Source organism: Peromyscus maniculatus, chromosome 1 (assembly GCF_049852395.1).
Source record: "Peromyscus maniculatus bairdii isolate BWxNUB_F1_BW_parent chromosome 1, HU_Pman_BW_mat_3.1, whole genome shotgun sequence".
NCBI classification, from domain to species: Eukaryota; Metazoa; Chordata; class Mammalia; order Rodentia; family Cricetidae; genus Peromyscus; species Peromyscus maniculatus.
In genome coordinates this window covers 182,797,267-182,813,459 of record NC_134852.1, presented here as the reverse complement: position 1 = coordinate 182,813,459, position 16,193 = coordinate 182,797,267, and the positions used below count along the sequence as shown (strand labels likewise).

The 16,193-nt window shown below is 37.4% G+C and overlaps 1 protein-coding gene across 5 annotated transcripts in view; it reads left to right on the top strand.

Moving 5' to 3' along the window:
* Prkg1 (protein kinase cGMP-dependent 1) overlaps window positions 1-16,193 on the top strand; it is a 1,181,731-nt gene that overhangs the window by 1,150,590 nt on the left and 14,948 nt on the right. For all 5 annotated transcript variants that reach the window (XM_042262603.2, XM_042262599.2, XM_042262606.2 and 2 more), the window contains 6 exons: window positions 3,251-3,390; window positions 4,842-4,931; window positions 11,227-11,368; window positions 12,557-12,720; window positions 15,167-15,289; window positions 15,374-15,436. In XM_042262603.2, the coding sequence (XP_042118537.1) occupies window positions 3,251-3,390; window positions 4,842-4,931; window positions 11,227-11,368; window positions 12,557-12,720; window positions 15,167-15,289; window positions 15,374-15,436 (722 nt within the window). The remainder of the gene's footprint in view (window positions 1-3,250; window positions 3,391-4,841; window positions 4,932-11,226; window positions 11,369-12,556; window positions 12,721-15,166; window positions 15,290-15,373; window positions 15,437-16,193) is intronic.

Genomic DNA, 16,193 nt, shown 5'->3' with positions numbered 1-16,193 from the left:
ATGACTAGGGGAATAACACAGGGGTTTTTTTTTTCTTTTCTTTTTCACACATTTATTTATTTTTATTTTGTGTGTATACATGTGTGTATGTGGAAGGGTCTACATGCCATTGCTCATGTCTAGAAATCAGAGGACAGTTTGCAGGAGTCAGTTCCCTTCTTCCACCATGTAGTTTCCAAGGACAGAACTCAAATTGTCAGGTTTGGCAGCAAGCACCTTCACCTGATGGGCCATCTCACCACCTCATGCAACAAGGCTTTGATTAGTCCCATTTGATGGTCATAATCACCCACTTAGAATAGTGAAAATACAAGCCAGTAAATACATGGTTCAATTTTTCACATCGAGTCTAAAGTTAGCCTATTCCACTAAACTCATATTTGTGAACATCCATCATTATACTTTCATTTTGTTTTATATCCAGCTGAAGGAAATCCATGCATACTTAGAGTAGCTTGGCTCCAAATGTCCTAAATATGAACCCAGTTCTGCCAGTTGGTAGTTCAGTGAACTTAGACAACGTGTGTGTGTGTGTGTGTGTGTGTGTGTGTGTGTGTGTGTGTGTGTGTACAGTTTGCCTTTGATTTTACCAGTTTACCTGATTAGTTATACTGATCCACTTGTGCCAAGTTTGCTTCTGTGAAAAGGAAGAATTTTCTAAAGCAACACTTGATTGTCCCTACTTGCTATAAACTACCATGCAGGACAGAAAGACTAATGGAAAGGCCATCAAGAATGCTAAGTCATTGATACCAGCTCCCTTAGAATCACGATGATTCTAAGGCAGTTGCTGCTATTGTCTTTGGCAAGAATTAGGGCTTGCAGCAATTAAGCAACTAGCCCAAGAGTCAAAGAGACCAAGAAGGGGCAGAATCAAAACAAGACCTGTGGTTCCAAATGCTGATCTCTTTTCCTACCCTGTGCAGAAGTGATGTCTAAAGAGAACAGTGTCTAACTTAGACATCTGAGCAGCATAGGATTCTCTTTGTTATCTGGGTAAGAGTACATTTTCCTTCCCTTTGGAATGCTCATTCCCAGCCGGGCGGTGGTGGCGCACGCCTTTAATCCCAGCACTCGGGAGGCAGAGCCAGGAGGATCTCTGTGAGTTCGAGGCCAGCCTGGACTACCAAGTGAGTCCCAGGAAAGGAGCAAAGCTACACAGAGAAACCCTGTCTCAAAAAACCAAAAAAAAAAAAAAAAAAAAAAAGGAATGCTCATTCCCTCCAGAGTTTTGTTATTCTCACAACAGCTCATTTGTCACTCTATATTCTTAGTCCGTCTACTTTCCTTTTAGAAGTGAATTTCCACATTTGTATTTATTATGAACTACAACTGAATTAACATGTATCATACTAATCTATCATCTTAAGGAGTTTCACAGACAGACAAACTAGAGGGTCTTTGGCTGTTACAGACATTTTCACATTATTCTCTTTTTCCTTTTAACTCGTCATGTAGATTGACACCAAATGCCAACTCTACTGTCTGATGTGACCTCTCATTTCCTCCTAACATATTAACTCCTCTCAGACTGAACTCAGTCTGAACATTGTGAGCACACAAGACGCTTAAGAATTTACTAACACCACCACCACTACCCCAGCAAGTACTTTAATCTCAGTACTCAGGAGGCAGAGGCAGGCATATCTCTGTGAGTTCTATGCCATCCTGGTCTACAGATCGAGGTCCAGAACAACCAGGACTACACAGAGAAACCCTGTCTTGAAAAAACAAACAAACAAAAAAACAAATAAAACACCCTCAGTATCCCTGCAGATGAAACAGCAAATGATTGTAGAAGTAACCAGCTGTCTTATTAAATAAGAAACACAGAACCAATGCAAAAAAGAAAGCCAAGAGGTCAGAGCTAAGAGCTAAAAACCTTACCCTTCCTCTCACGGTGGTCCTACCTCTCCGAGACCTACTTCCTGTGTTTCTGTCTTTATAAAGACTTTCTGTTCTGCCTTCTCATTGGTTGTAAACCCAACCACATGACCACCTCATCACTGCCTGTCTGTACAGACCTCCAGGTCTTCTATGGTTGGTATTGAGATTAAAGGCGTGTGTCTCCAATACTAGCTGTAGCCTTGAACACACAGAGATCTACCTAGCTCTTCCTACCAAGTGCTGGAATTAAAGGCATGCACCACCACCGTCCAGCTTTCCTATGGCTTGCTAATAGCTCTAACCCCCGGGCAACTTTATTTATTAACATACAAATAACATTTTAGTACAAATAAAATATCACCATAAAGAATTCAAAACACAAGAAGAAACAAGCTATGCTTCAGCCAAGGTTTGCTATGTTATTTCTCCAAAGCTTTCTTTGGGTCTAAATAATGTTACTGGTGAGCAATGCCATGGTGTTCCACTGCTAGAGAGCACTCAGTGATAGCTCCCTTGACTACTGTTAACAGATTAGCTCCATCATGGCTCTTCCTTGACTTATGAGTCTCTTGGGTGACTCTCTTATAAGCATGAACACATACCTACAGCCCATTTGAGATAAGATAGTGGAGGATCCCAACCTCCTGCATAGACACAGGGAGTCATATGGGCTCCATGAGATACAAGCTCACTATATTGGTTTGGTCTACAGTGGATACAACTAAGGAATAAGATTTAAGCTCAAAGGAGATTAATGCCATCAAGCATGGTGGAGGAAAAAAAAGTGGTTTTCAAAAATCTGAAAAAAAACAATACCTTGTTATATATATATTTTTAACTGGAGGCAGGAAAATATTGGAAAGTAAAGTGGAAAATAAATAACAGTTATGACATATACATCTCCAGTCCCAGCAGGGACCAGGGTCAATCACTATACTTAACTCTAGAGATGTTTGTGGATGAGGACGTTGCAGAGTATAAAGCCCTAGGTGATCACATGATCATACTTTGCCATCAGCACATGAAAGAGAATTCAAGAGGAATTAGATGTTTTTGATAAAGACTATGTATTATACTCAGACTCATTATATAAAGTAAAATGAAACATGAAATATATTTTTTCCAATTCATATGGGCACAAAATTAATTTGAGATATAGTTAGTTGACCCTCATATGACCCAGCACAGTAAGATTGGAGGATGGTGGTACATTGTGTTTGTAAACTCAGTCCCTGTGTGACTTGGGTGGTAGTTGGGATTCATTTATATCCTATCTGCACCTCTTAATTTCAAGACAATGGTACAGTCTGGCATATGAAGTGTGTAGGTTCTTGCTCATGTGTCCTTTCTGCCTGTTTTTAAGGTCCAGTTGAAAAGTGAAGAATCCAAAACATTTGCGATGAAGATTCTCAAGAAACGCCACATTGTGGACACGAGACAGCAGGAACACATCCGCTCGGAGAAGCAGATCATGCAGGGGGCTCATTCTGACTTCATTGTGAGGTAAAGGCACACCCCTAACAACGGATTTGCCAGCTCCAAACGGCAAATCAGCTGCCGCCCTTGCTTCCACTCTGCTTACCCTTAAAGTATTTATTTTATGTTCACAAAGAAAACTTGAGAAGATTGTATTTGATTTTTGAAATATAAAAAAGCTTGATTCCACATTTATTTTTATAGAGAAACATATCCTCATAGTCTCAAAAAAAGGATATTTCTCCCAAAAGAGATGTCACCGTTTAGCATTTCATTTTTGTCACGTCAAATTCCCTGAAGAATTTGTTTGTTTCTCTGTGGTGTGTGTGTGTGTGTGTGTGTATGTGTGTGTGTGTGTGTGTGTGTGTGTGTGTGTGTGTGTGTGTGTGTGTGTGTGTTCAGATATACACATGTACATGTGAGGGTGTGTGCAGGTGAATGCACATGTGTGGAAGCCAGAGATTGATGCCCATGACTTCTTCAGCCACACTGCACCTTATTTTTGCACTGCACCTTATTTTTGAGACATGGTCTCTCACTGAACACGGAGCTCACTGATTCAGCTGGGCTGGCTGTCCTGAGCTCCAGGGTTCTGCCTGACTCTAATCTCTCAGCACTGTGCTTATAGATGGGTACAACCATGTCCAGCTTTCATGTGGGCGCTAGGGATCCAGACTCAGATCTTCATGTTTACCTGGCAGGTGTTTTGCCACCCGAGCTATCTCCTCAGCCCCAGGAGGTTTCTTTTATGAAATGGCAGCTAATCTGTCCACCTCAGTATTTTCATAGCACCAATAAGATGATAATGAAGGTTTTTATATGCAGGAGAAACTTTTATGGTCAATTTACCAGTAATACTCACAGAAAGTTAAGATGTAAATTTAAGTGACTATTTACAAACTGTATTTATAAAATATAATATACTTGCTCGAGGCCATGCTTGAAACACGGGCCAAATGAGAATTGATAGACCCTTAAGACACACTCGTGTGTACATACCCATTAGGACTAGGCCAAACCAGAAGCTTCTAATTCCATAGTCTGTAAGTATTATCCATGGGGACAATGAGTTCTTGTAGATGTGAGTGCCCTTCATTCTCTTCACAAAATACCAAGACTAACAATCAAAAATCAAAAAAATAAAATCAACACTGCCACCTGAGTGCTGGCTTTTATGAGAAGGACATTGCAAATTATCTCTTTCATCTATTTTGAAGTATTCAATACAATATTGTTAACCATGCAAATGGAACTAGACCTCATTTCTCCCTCCTCACTATAACTTTGTACTACAAATACATGGTACATGTGCTTAATATCTTGGCTTAACTATTAAGCAGTACATATATGTAATAAAACACCTTGTTATAGTTATATGTGTGTGTATATCAATAAAATAATTCACCAAAATTTAAAATAAACAAATGTTTTAAAAGATATAATGTTCATACTTTTGTTTTCTTGTTTACTGTTTACAGGCTGTACAGGACATTTAAAGACAGCAAATACTTGTATATGTTGATGGAAGCTTGCCTAGGTGGAGAACTCTGGACTATTCTCAGGGATAGGTAGGAGATTTAAATCATTTCTATCATGTTTTGGAAAACAGAGTGATCCATAAAGATCTACAAGAAGGATCTATCACTATCACATATAAAATTATATTTACATTTTACATATGCTTTTATTTCCAAATGTAAGCATCATGCACAGCCAACAGTATATAGAATTTACTATAAAATATGTAAAACTCACCTTGTAAATAATGGTATAGGTTGACTCCACCTTAACAATGATCATTAGGAAAGTATGTCCACCCAGGCCTTAGCAAGATGTGATTTAGAATGAGCCGGCTCTACACCTCAAATTCTACACTGTGCATTAACTCGGGGAGACTGAGAGCTGCATCGTGACTGCTCGGGGTTACCCGTCACTCTAATCACACCACTCGGTTTTCAGATGATGACCCTATCTTTATGGTACTGATAAATTTTTCCCAAATTCCTTTTTCTCTATCTTTCATTGCTCTCTGTTTTGACAACCAACACAAGTTCACTACCTTGTCTTTTAGAGATTGCTAACTTTGGGGGAGGGAATTGATTATTTGCACTTTTTTATGTAAACAATTTGATTTACCCTTCTGACTTTCCTCAGGAGGTAAAGTTTGTCTAGACAGTACACTTTTGTTTCTCTGAATTATGAAAAATTATTTTCTTCATTTTTCATGTCATCTACATTTTTTATTGTTTTAACGACAACTTTGTTTTCCTACAAATGGTTTTTGGTCATTTCCTATAAATGGCTGACCGATGAAAAGCAATTCTGTGCTTTTTCCCTGTGTTAGAGATCAAATCCAGAGTCTTGTGCCAGCTAAACAAGTTCTCTCCCACTGAGCTACATCCCCAAACGTTGGCTTTTTGCAGTAGTGTCTGCCACGTAGTCCAGGCTGCCTGGGACCTCTTGATCCCCGTGCCTCTGCCTCCAGAGCGCTGGTGTGATAGGTTTGTGCTGCTGTCTTTGCACTTTCGTAAACTTATTATTATTATTTGTCCCAACCTTACCTTCAGGTACTTCTTCACTGGATAACCATCACCATCCCTGCTAAACTTAACTAGAGATAGCCCTGATGTCCCCGAGTGAATATTAGTCTGTTACTTTTTACATAGTCCAGGTCAAGTGGTTCTGTATAAACTCTTGACTTAGGTTCTTTTTCCTAAATCTACCCCTTCTGTGCCTTTGTGTCTTCAGATAGAGTATATGTCCAGGCCTTTGCTCCCAGGAGCCTTACTCACATCTATGTGTTAAAGAGACCACTTTCTGCTCTAATATATTTTAATATACTAGCGTTTTGTTTGATTTATTAATTATAGTTTTAAAAGGAGCATACAAAGAACTGCATGTTGTTGGCACAGGATGAGGTCAGTATCTACACTAAGCTACCATATCACAGCATATTACTGTATTGTGGTTAGTTAATAATTGGGTCGTAATTTTGTGAAAGCATGGTGACAGTGCCCTGGGTATACTTTGATAAATATTTGTGGTCCCACTCCTCAGAACTTGCTGACTACTCCAAAAAGTTAGTGTTTTGTCTGTGAATTAGCACCTGACATTCTTCCTGTGGCTCTACTACATTACTTTTCAATCTGCTGGTTTTTGTGAAACCCCTTCTCTCTTTTCTGTTCATTAAAACAGGAGACTTGTAAGTAGAATTAAACAGGGAGAATAATAAGCCTTACAGAGGAAAGATCGGCTATGCCCTCAGAGCTCTGTAAAATTTGTATTAAGTCCCTTTATTGGAACAATAATTACAATAACAGCACTAGAACTCAGCCTGCAAGCATCAGGCATGCCCATTCATCAATATTCAATTGACTCTTGCATGGCAATATCACCTCATATTTTTTCTCATGCCTTTTGAGATTACAGTTTGGTTGGTTACATGTGAGCTACACTGACTCAGCAGGGTAACAAAGGGTGACTGTGAAGAAGTTGATCCCTTGAGAGGAGTGAAGAGATAGACAATAACAGTGAAGGCTCGTTCCTCTGTCTCCAGGGTCTGTGTGATGACCCTCCCCTTCCCCTCCCCCAGGACATCCTTGAGTTCTGGGTACACAGTTGCTATGGACCCCCAGGGAATGTGATATGGCATGATGATGCTTATTGTGGAGAAACAATGGCTGCTCAGTTCTCCCAGTGATGATTCCAAAATTCTGATTCTCCTATGAAACCGTTGCATGGAAAACCATTATTAATACATAGAGTTGGAATCATTTCCCCCACCCATCCTCCTTCTTCTGTGTACACATATAATCTTATTCTTTTTTCTACATAGATTTATTTTACCTTCTCAATAAAATGCTGAAAGCCAAGTTTGCTAGCTCATTTCTATAATCCCAACTACTCAGGAAGCTGGGAGGAAAATTCCAAAGTTCAAGGTCACTCTAGACCAACAGTTCTCAACCTATGGATTACAACCCCTTTGGGGGTCAAATGACCCTTTCACAGGGGTCACATATCAAATATCACGCATATCAGATACTTATATTAAATTCATAACAGTAGCAAAATTACAGTTATGAAGTAGCAACAGAAATAATTTTATGGTTCGGGGTCTAGACACTCTTAGTGAGACCTTGTCTCAAATAGCAAAGTAATAAAAAATAGCTTTGGATGTAGCTCAGTGGTAGAGCACTTGCATAGCACATAAAGATTTCTGATTTCAAACCTTATGATGAAAAACAAAGAACAAAAAAAGGGCAAAAACCACCTAGATCTGTTTGTTTACTTTTCCTCTTGTGTCCAACGAAAGCCATGATAAGGAAAACACTACCCTAACAGTATACAAGAAGTGCATATGAGACTATTGGAAAGCAGGCTTGTGTAACAATATTCTTTATTAAAACCACACTCATGCAACTTACACACATACACACACACAAACACACACACACAGAACTGAGAATTAAGTTGATGCTACATATAGGCAAGATGTGAGGTTTTTTATTTGTTTGTTCATTTTCTTTCTGCTGGATAACTTAAGTATCTCAGAAATCATGAATTTCAAATCACCACCTCAATTTCTCACCATATGTCTTCCTGGATAGAGTTTATGATCCTGGTTATTTTGGGAGGGTGATTATTTAATTTCTTCTCTGATAACTTCATAGACGGCACTGGTTAGAAGTGATTTTAAGGAAATGATTCAGCCTAGCCATCCCATTGTACAGTTGGTCATACACCTACATATTGCAACATACTCCAGATTGTGTACTCACTCATGATTGCTGTCACTTGTTAATGACGCCTGACCTCATTTGATGAGAGATACTTTGTCTTTGTTACATCCTGACATCTTGGCATTCACTTTATGACAAGCTGAGTAAATACTGTGATTTAACTTTAATTTGAGTTCATTAATAAATATATATAACCCCCTATTTCTATCAAATTGTCATTTCATGCCATTTAGCTAAAACGGCAGCTCCTAAAGAACATCTGAGAGCCTATTCCCATAGTTTGACTTCAAATGATATAGCCATCAAAGCACAATTTATTTCAAAAAATCTACCCAGAATAAATGATTTATTTCTTGGAGCAACTCTCTAAGGAGTTGGTAAAATAAGATTTCACTTCTATTTAGATCAAATTTGCATTGCCATTACCAATTCAAGTTATAATTTTCCATTTTTGAGTCACTCTAATGCTGTGCTCTGTGACTGCTTTCAGTGGCCTTGATTAAATGTTTAGTGGTGCAGCAATGTGCTACTGATACTTTGTTTGCATGTATTGACTTCTCAGTTTGAGATGAGGAGTTCCTAAAACCTTTAAAAATCAGTCACAAATAGACTTTTATATGGGGTATCCTCAATATATATTGTTGAAAGAATTAGACGCCAACCTTCTAGAACCTTCTAAATTTAAAATGGCTCAGATCCAGGATAGGTCGTCTTGATAAAAGGAAGTAGTCAATATCTGGATTCAAACAAGCCATGCAGTTGAAGTCTTCTAATCCCCAACTCATGTGCTGTTTTGATTAGCATTATTCCGGAATGTTTTATGTTAGGGGAGATTGAAGTCATATACAATACAGAATATATACATATGCATACATTTACATATATGTATACATATGCTTATTTTTTTAAATTAAAGCCTTTATTTTCAAAGAATATTCTATTCTTGATAGGCAAACATGCTAAAACTTTATTAAGAGCAAAGGAGAAAAGGAACTCAAGACAATGCTCTAATTCCTCTCCAGTCCCCAGGATTGCAGATTTTTAGATCTACCCCTTAGAGGGCAATTACAGCCTAAGGAACACCATTAACTCCCTGTTGTAGATGCAGCTCTTTCCAGAACCTTCCTTCACCCTTAGAAATGCACAGTTGTGTCACTCAGCTATCATTGGGACAATAGTATAATCTTAGCAATGTGAGTGAAAGTTCTGATATTTAGAGAAGTAGATGCCATCATACCTACAGCTTAATTTAATCTTGAATTTTATATGTATGCCTTGTGTTTGAGAAAAGGGCTCTCTACATTCCAGTCTGGCATCTTGCCTCAGCCTCCCAGGTACTGGATTACAGTTATGTGCTATTATGCCTAGCTTAGCTGTGATTCAGACCAGCTGGTTGTTTTAGTAACTACTCAGTGGATATAGAAAGTAAATGATGTCTGCATAGCCAAACATACTATTTCTAAATAAAAATGGCCACAAGGCATCTGCTTTGGCTCTAGATTTGCAGATGAATTTTGTAAATATGTAGTCACACTCCACTGCTCTGATTGTGAGACTTCACCTTCAGTTTTTAAAAAGAAGCATCACCAAAATGCAAGCAGGCACCCACTGATGAGCAAGCTTCTGCACTGTTGTTTATTGGATACCACCTGAAGTTGTGGTGGCCCCTGTTTCATTGCAGCCACTTCAAGATCTGAAAGAGCTCATGCTAATAGCCATAAATTATGAAATTATTTGATTGAGCCTCAATATTTGAGAAAGAAGAAAAAGAACACACTAACCTTAAGTCCAGTGAATAAACAAGTACAAAAGTTCTGCTCTAGAGACAATGAATGACCTTAGAGTTATATGTGTATATATATACACATATACATATACAGATGAGACTAAGAAAGATGGGAGGCAAAGAGACAGAGAGAAAATGCTTTCTTGTTAAATGTTGGAATTTAACAGTTCCTTCTAGTGACTTTTTCTTCTGATTGTGTTTAGTTCCCTTTCTTCCTACTGATGAGAAAGCAATGGTCTGGAAGGTAGATACTGTCTGTCTTGATGGCAGAAGTATCAGAGACCTAACATAGCTGGTGAGAAGATATGCACAGGGTTACAGCTCTATGGCATGATTCTTTATAAACACTGGCATCTTTCATTATCGCATTCACAGGAACCATATCCACAACCTTTAGAACGATCCATATATAAATTTGCTAAAAGTAACCATAAACAAATCCATATACTTGAGTTGTATGTTAATTATACATACACTTGTATGATTATTATTGAAGGTGAATAATCTCTCTGTTTAATATAACTTCTCCTTTGGACTAGAGGTATAGCTAAATGGTACAGGACTTAACAAGTATATACAAGAACTGGTGGTATGATTGAGCATCCTTTGGGTATACGCCCAAGAGTATTAGGTCTTGAGGTAGATTGATTTCCAATTCTCTGAGAAGTCACCATACTGATTTCCAAAGTGGCTGTAAAAGTTTGCACTCTTACCAACAGTGGAGGAGTGTTCCCCTTGCTTTACATCCTTTTCAAAATAAGCTGTCATCAGTGTTTTTGATCTTAGCCATTCTTGGGGGGAGCAGAAGGAAAGATGAGAGGGGGATCTGTGGTTGGTATGTAAAATGAATAAAAAAGTTATTAAATAAATAATTTTTAAAAACTTACTAGGTTACCCAAGTAACAAAGAATAAGCAATAAATTAAATCAAAATAGTAAATCAAAATAACCTCTCATTTGAAAAGGAAACAGTTAGTAAACAAGTGCTAATCTAGGACTCATTCTTCAGCCTACGACTAGGACTCTCTACATTTTTTGTATATCAGTGGGCTGCTTAGAGGAAGTCACAAAGTCCATCAAACTTAATGTTACTGATCCCTTCTTGAGCCTTCCAGGAAGTTGGATTTAACTGTCCCACTCATAATGGCAATAATTCTTTGGCTTGATCCTCTGATGTTTTAAAAACCTAATGGAATGAAAATGATGCATATGGAGCCATTTAGCCATTGGCCTCTGAGCCAACTTTGGTACAGAAATATAATGAACTCACATATACATGAATCAGTTTTTCTAGAGAATTAATTTCTCATACACTGTTTATTGCATTTTCCATTTTCAGGGGTTCGTTTGAAGATTCAACAACCAGATTTTACACAGCGTGTGTGGTAGAAGCATTTGCCTATCTGCATTCCAAAGGAATCATTTACAGGGACCTCAAGCCAGAAAATCTCATCCTAGATCATCGAGGTTATGCCAAGCTGGTCAGTGTGTTTCATACAATGGTTGTGTCCTGAAGTTCTAAAGTAGTCATGTTCATTTGTTAACACAAAATATATTCCACTTCAATGTTATAACTTCTTGAAAGCAGTGTTATTGTCATTGTTTTCAATTACAATGTATTTTAAATTATACAAAGTTTTATGAAAAATTAAATTGGCTAGGTTTGAATTAATAATACTCCCACAAAGCATGTGTTCTAACAACTGTTAGAAAATTCCCTTGTTGGCATGTATTCATAGACCTGAAAGCACTTATACATATTGTTCTGTATTTGTATCCAGCTTTCTGCCATCCAACTACAATGGAAATTAATGTTATACAAGACTGTGAGCATTTTAGTATTTGGTATTTAAGTATAATGTTCTTGAGGAATAAGTTCTGAGGTAATATTATCTAGGTTGTATTAACAGCAATAACACTAACAACTGGCTATGAGCTACAGTATAAAAGAAACTCTTTACTTAAAAATGTCCAACTCTTGTGAGCTTTGGATCTGTTGGCACCTGATTCTAGGTATAAACTTTTGGAATTGTTACCCATGCTTGGGTTTTAAATACATCTGTATCAGTGGCAGGTAACTATTTCCATCTAAACCAAGTCATTTTGCAAAAAAAGAGGCTTTCTGTATTTGCAGCTCCTCCAGAAAGTTCCACAAAAAGAGGATAGATCTTGTTTTATCTGCTTGTTTACCAAAATTAAGTATTTCTCTCTTGATTCTGTCACTTAACTCCTTCCAACGGTAAAGCTTCTTGTCATATATTCAATACTAGAGCCGTCCGCTTTGTACTGTCCAGAAGAAAGCAGGTATTGGCTGAGGAAACTTTGATGATGACCCACCTGGATCTCTGCCTCTTTAAAGGAGAAATTCTTTTCTTTATGCCACAACCACTACTGGCCAAAAATAAAGTAGGAAAAATGAAAAAGTGTTTCTAGAAAGAGCCTTTCCTTTTCATGGTTTCAATTTTATCCATGTTCAGGTTTCACTTTCCTCATTGGAACAGAATTTGAACACGACAACTGTGTTTGCAACATACATGGTTCCTTTTAGAAGGCAGGACTGTAATGACTTTTATTTCTTTATTGATATCATCCATATGCTTAGCTAAACACGTACTTTTCTACAACTTGATCATAAATAGCTTAAGTGTCTTGCTCTCTCTCTTCATAAGGTTGACTTTGGCTTTGCAAAGAAAATAGGATTTGGAAAGAAAACATGGACTTTTTGTGGGACTCCAGAATATGTAGCCCCAGAGATCATCCTGAACAAAGGCCATGACATTTCAGCTGACTACTGGTCACTAGGAATTCTAATGTATGAGCTTCTGACTGGCAGGTATGGATATTTACAGGGAACTGCGAATAACAATAGGCCTCAGACAGCTGTGCACTCCTGCCTTTGGCACTCTGATTAGACGGATCTTAAAGGATAACTCACCATACCATGGAACACAACTTCAATTATTTATGCAAGTAATCATATATTCATAAAGTAGTCAGCAAAATAGATCACATGAGTGAAACCAATTCAATACGACTTTAATCTTGCCATTGCTGTCAAAATGTGTGTGTGTGTGTGTGTGTGTGTGTGTGTGTGTGTGTGTGTATGTGTGTGATATAAAAAGATCAAATTTCCTTGGGATTTATTAGACTAGTCATTTAGCTGATCATATAGTACAGGAAATGATAATCACATAAAAAGTTCTGGTCAGATTTCCTTAGAAGCAGGAGGACTGGCTAACAGCCTTTGTATCTAAATGAAATGTGAGCTATTTGCTCATCAGTTGTATAATATTATAATCAACAGTCATTTGGAATACCAAAGGACATATAACATGCTATAAGTTCCCCAAGAAATAATACTGAAACAAAAATGAATGTACTACCGTGATATGTGCCAAAGACATTGAGTAACAGGGGGTCATCATGACCCATGGAGTTCAGAAGGCTCCTGTACAATATAAGACTAAGACTGACTGAACCTTGCAGGAAGAATAGAATGTAGATGTAGAGAGAAAGAGAAAGGGCATCTTAAGCATGGCTTTCCTCAAAGAAAATTAAAAAAATAAGAGTAACAGATGATTCAGAAATCTCACTATTATGTGTTACCATTGGCAGAATGTTCAGAATAACAACACCAGGATGTATCTAAGGCTAATTTTCCAAATTCGATGTTAAGGAATAATATATTGATATCAGAGGCACAAAAACATGATGTATGGTGTGGCTACGAGAGGATTAGGGATCCAGTAAGGCCCCAGCTTCTCTTGATCATCTTAAATGTTAAAAGATGGCGTATTGATAACCATGTAGTTTCAAGGAAGAAAATAATTTAGCCAGGGTAGTACACCAAACAAGTTATTCTTAAAATAAAACATGTTATATAAAGTGTTCACAGAGGCCTTTCTCACAAACACTGATTGGTCAACTCAACAAAAGAATGAAACTGATGAGCATCTCAGCAACAGAGAAACTGGCATATGGGGTGATGCTGTTTTTAAAATTTAATTAATTAGAATTTAGATTAAATATTTTAAATGTTATTGAAGAGAATGCAAATATCATATTCTTTAAACATTTTAATACCAATATCAGTAAAAATTAACATGGAAGGAAAGCTATAGATACATTTATTTCTCATCATTAAAATTAATAATCTCAAATATTTTTCATAGTTGAAGTATGACATTACAATAGGTTCCAATATTTTTTATTTATTTTCAAGCAATATTTTAGGAATTGATATTGTTGTTAAGAAATACATATGAAAGCTTGGCATTTCTCTCTGCTTGATGCAAAATTAAGTTGAACACATCTCTGCATTTAAAACAACATATACAGTATAATTCTGTCTGTGTTCATATATACAAATAATTTCATGAAATCATGTTCATCAAATGTTGATTATTAGTATTTTGGGGCATTGTATAGCTTATTTTCTACTAAATAACATTTTATAGGGTTATGAATATCTTAATGCAGATTAAGCCTGCATCATCTTTAAACTACACAAAAGGCATCTCTAATAAATTATTTAGTTGTCTAAAATAAACATGAATATAAAAAACAACAATTAGAAAGGGCCAAATTAATCACAAAAAGACTAAGAATTTGATTCTTCAGTTTTAAAGCAAGATCAAAACTGCTAACTCAAGAGAGTAAAAGGACATCCCATTCTGACACCACATGAAGTACAGACACTAGGAGATCAGACAGAATTGCAGCTGTATCTATCTGAATGGCAATTAAAGCTGCAATTCCTAGCTAACAACAGACTAAAGTAAATGGAAACACACACACACAATCAAGGGAAGTACTACCACAGCCTAAAAGTGAAGAATATGAATTAATATTAATGAACATGGGGTCATAAAATAAAATGATTCTTAAGATTTATTCCCCAAAGAGGTATAAATTCTGTATTTAGAGAGTAATTTCTGAAGAATCTGTCAAGTATATGGTAATCACCCAAGTGCCGCCGTGAGGCATTGTGGGAAAGGCAGTAGAGTTCTGGAGCCGGCACAATGACTAAGCACGGGGTGAGAGAGGGTCAAAGGAAGGGGACCAGTGGACAAGCTGTGCTGTGCGTCAGAGGCGAGGCTAAAAAGTGGCCCGGGAAGCCTTCCATTCCATTGTCATAGCACAGCGCATGTCTCATTCCATTGTCATCGCTGATGCAATTCCCCCGCACAAAAGCTGACAGCGTGCATGTGGCTGTAACAAGTTTCTAATGCTTCTTCTGAGAGCAAAAACACCGTCTCTTTCTGTCTCTCTCCTGGCAGCCCACCTTTCTCAGGCCCAGACCCTATGAAAACCTATAACATCATATTGCGGGGGATTGACATGATAGAATTTCCAAAGAAGATTGCAAAAAATGCTGCTAATTTAATTAAAAAACTATGCAGGTAAGTATTTGAAGTGCATCGTTTTAAACGGATCCTAATGTGAAATGTTCAACATTTTTCACAAGATCATTATTTCATTTTTAGGGACAACCCATCAGAAAGGTTAGGAAATTTGAAAAACGGAGTAAAAGACATTCAGAAACACAAGTAAGTGATCTTTTTTTTATAATTGAGAAAGTGTGACAAGTTTCCCCAGGGTGGAAGTTTTTAGTTATTGGTTAGAACATTCAGAGTGGTAGCCTTTTTAAACTTTTCTATGTGTATCTAGAAATTTACTCATTAATATCCAGCAGTTCATTGACTTAGTTTCTCTCAATTAACACTCAATCAGTATTTATTTGTTGTACCCCTTTATCATAAAGAAAAAATATGTATATTTATAATTTTGAGACTTTGTTCTCTGTTGCATAGGGAAAACAAAATTGTTCCCTAAATCATACCTTATGTTTTTAAATTAAAGGCGAAATATAGAGATATATAGATAGAGATTTCTAATCGTCAGCGGCAGTGGGTTTGGGAGCTAGGGACTCAGCGCTATATCCTACTTAGAGTAGCTGAAGCCTTTCTTTAGGCTATCTCTACTCAGGTGAAAATGGGACTCTTGACTGCTGAGGAGAGCACTGCACTTCAGGTCAGGCTAAGAAGAAGCCGAGTTGAAGTTATTAGAAAGAGATTTCTAATGTAAGCACTCAGAAGGAACATACCCAAGTATGGATGTGGGCTTCTCAAAAGTGCCACACTCAGGTGTCTTAAGAATAGCTATGCGTTCAATTTTGACGGCTGTCAAGTTGAATCTTCAGGGGTTACTAGAAATCTTTTTCTTTTCCCTTATTTTTGCAAATGAGAATATAAGGCGGCTCTGGAGATATCTGGGATAAGATGGACATCGGAGAAAACTACGAGT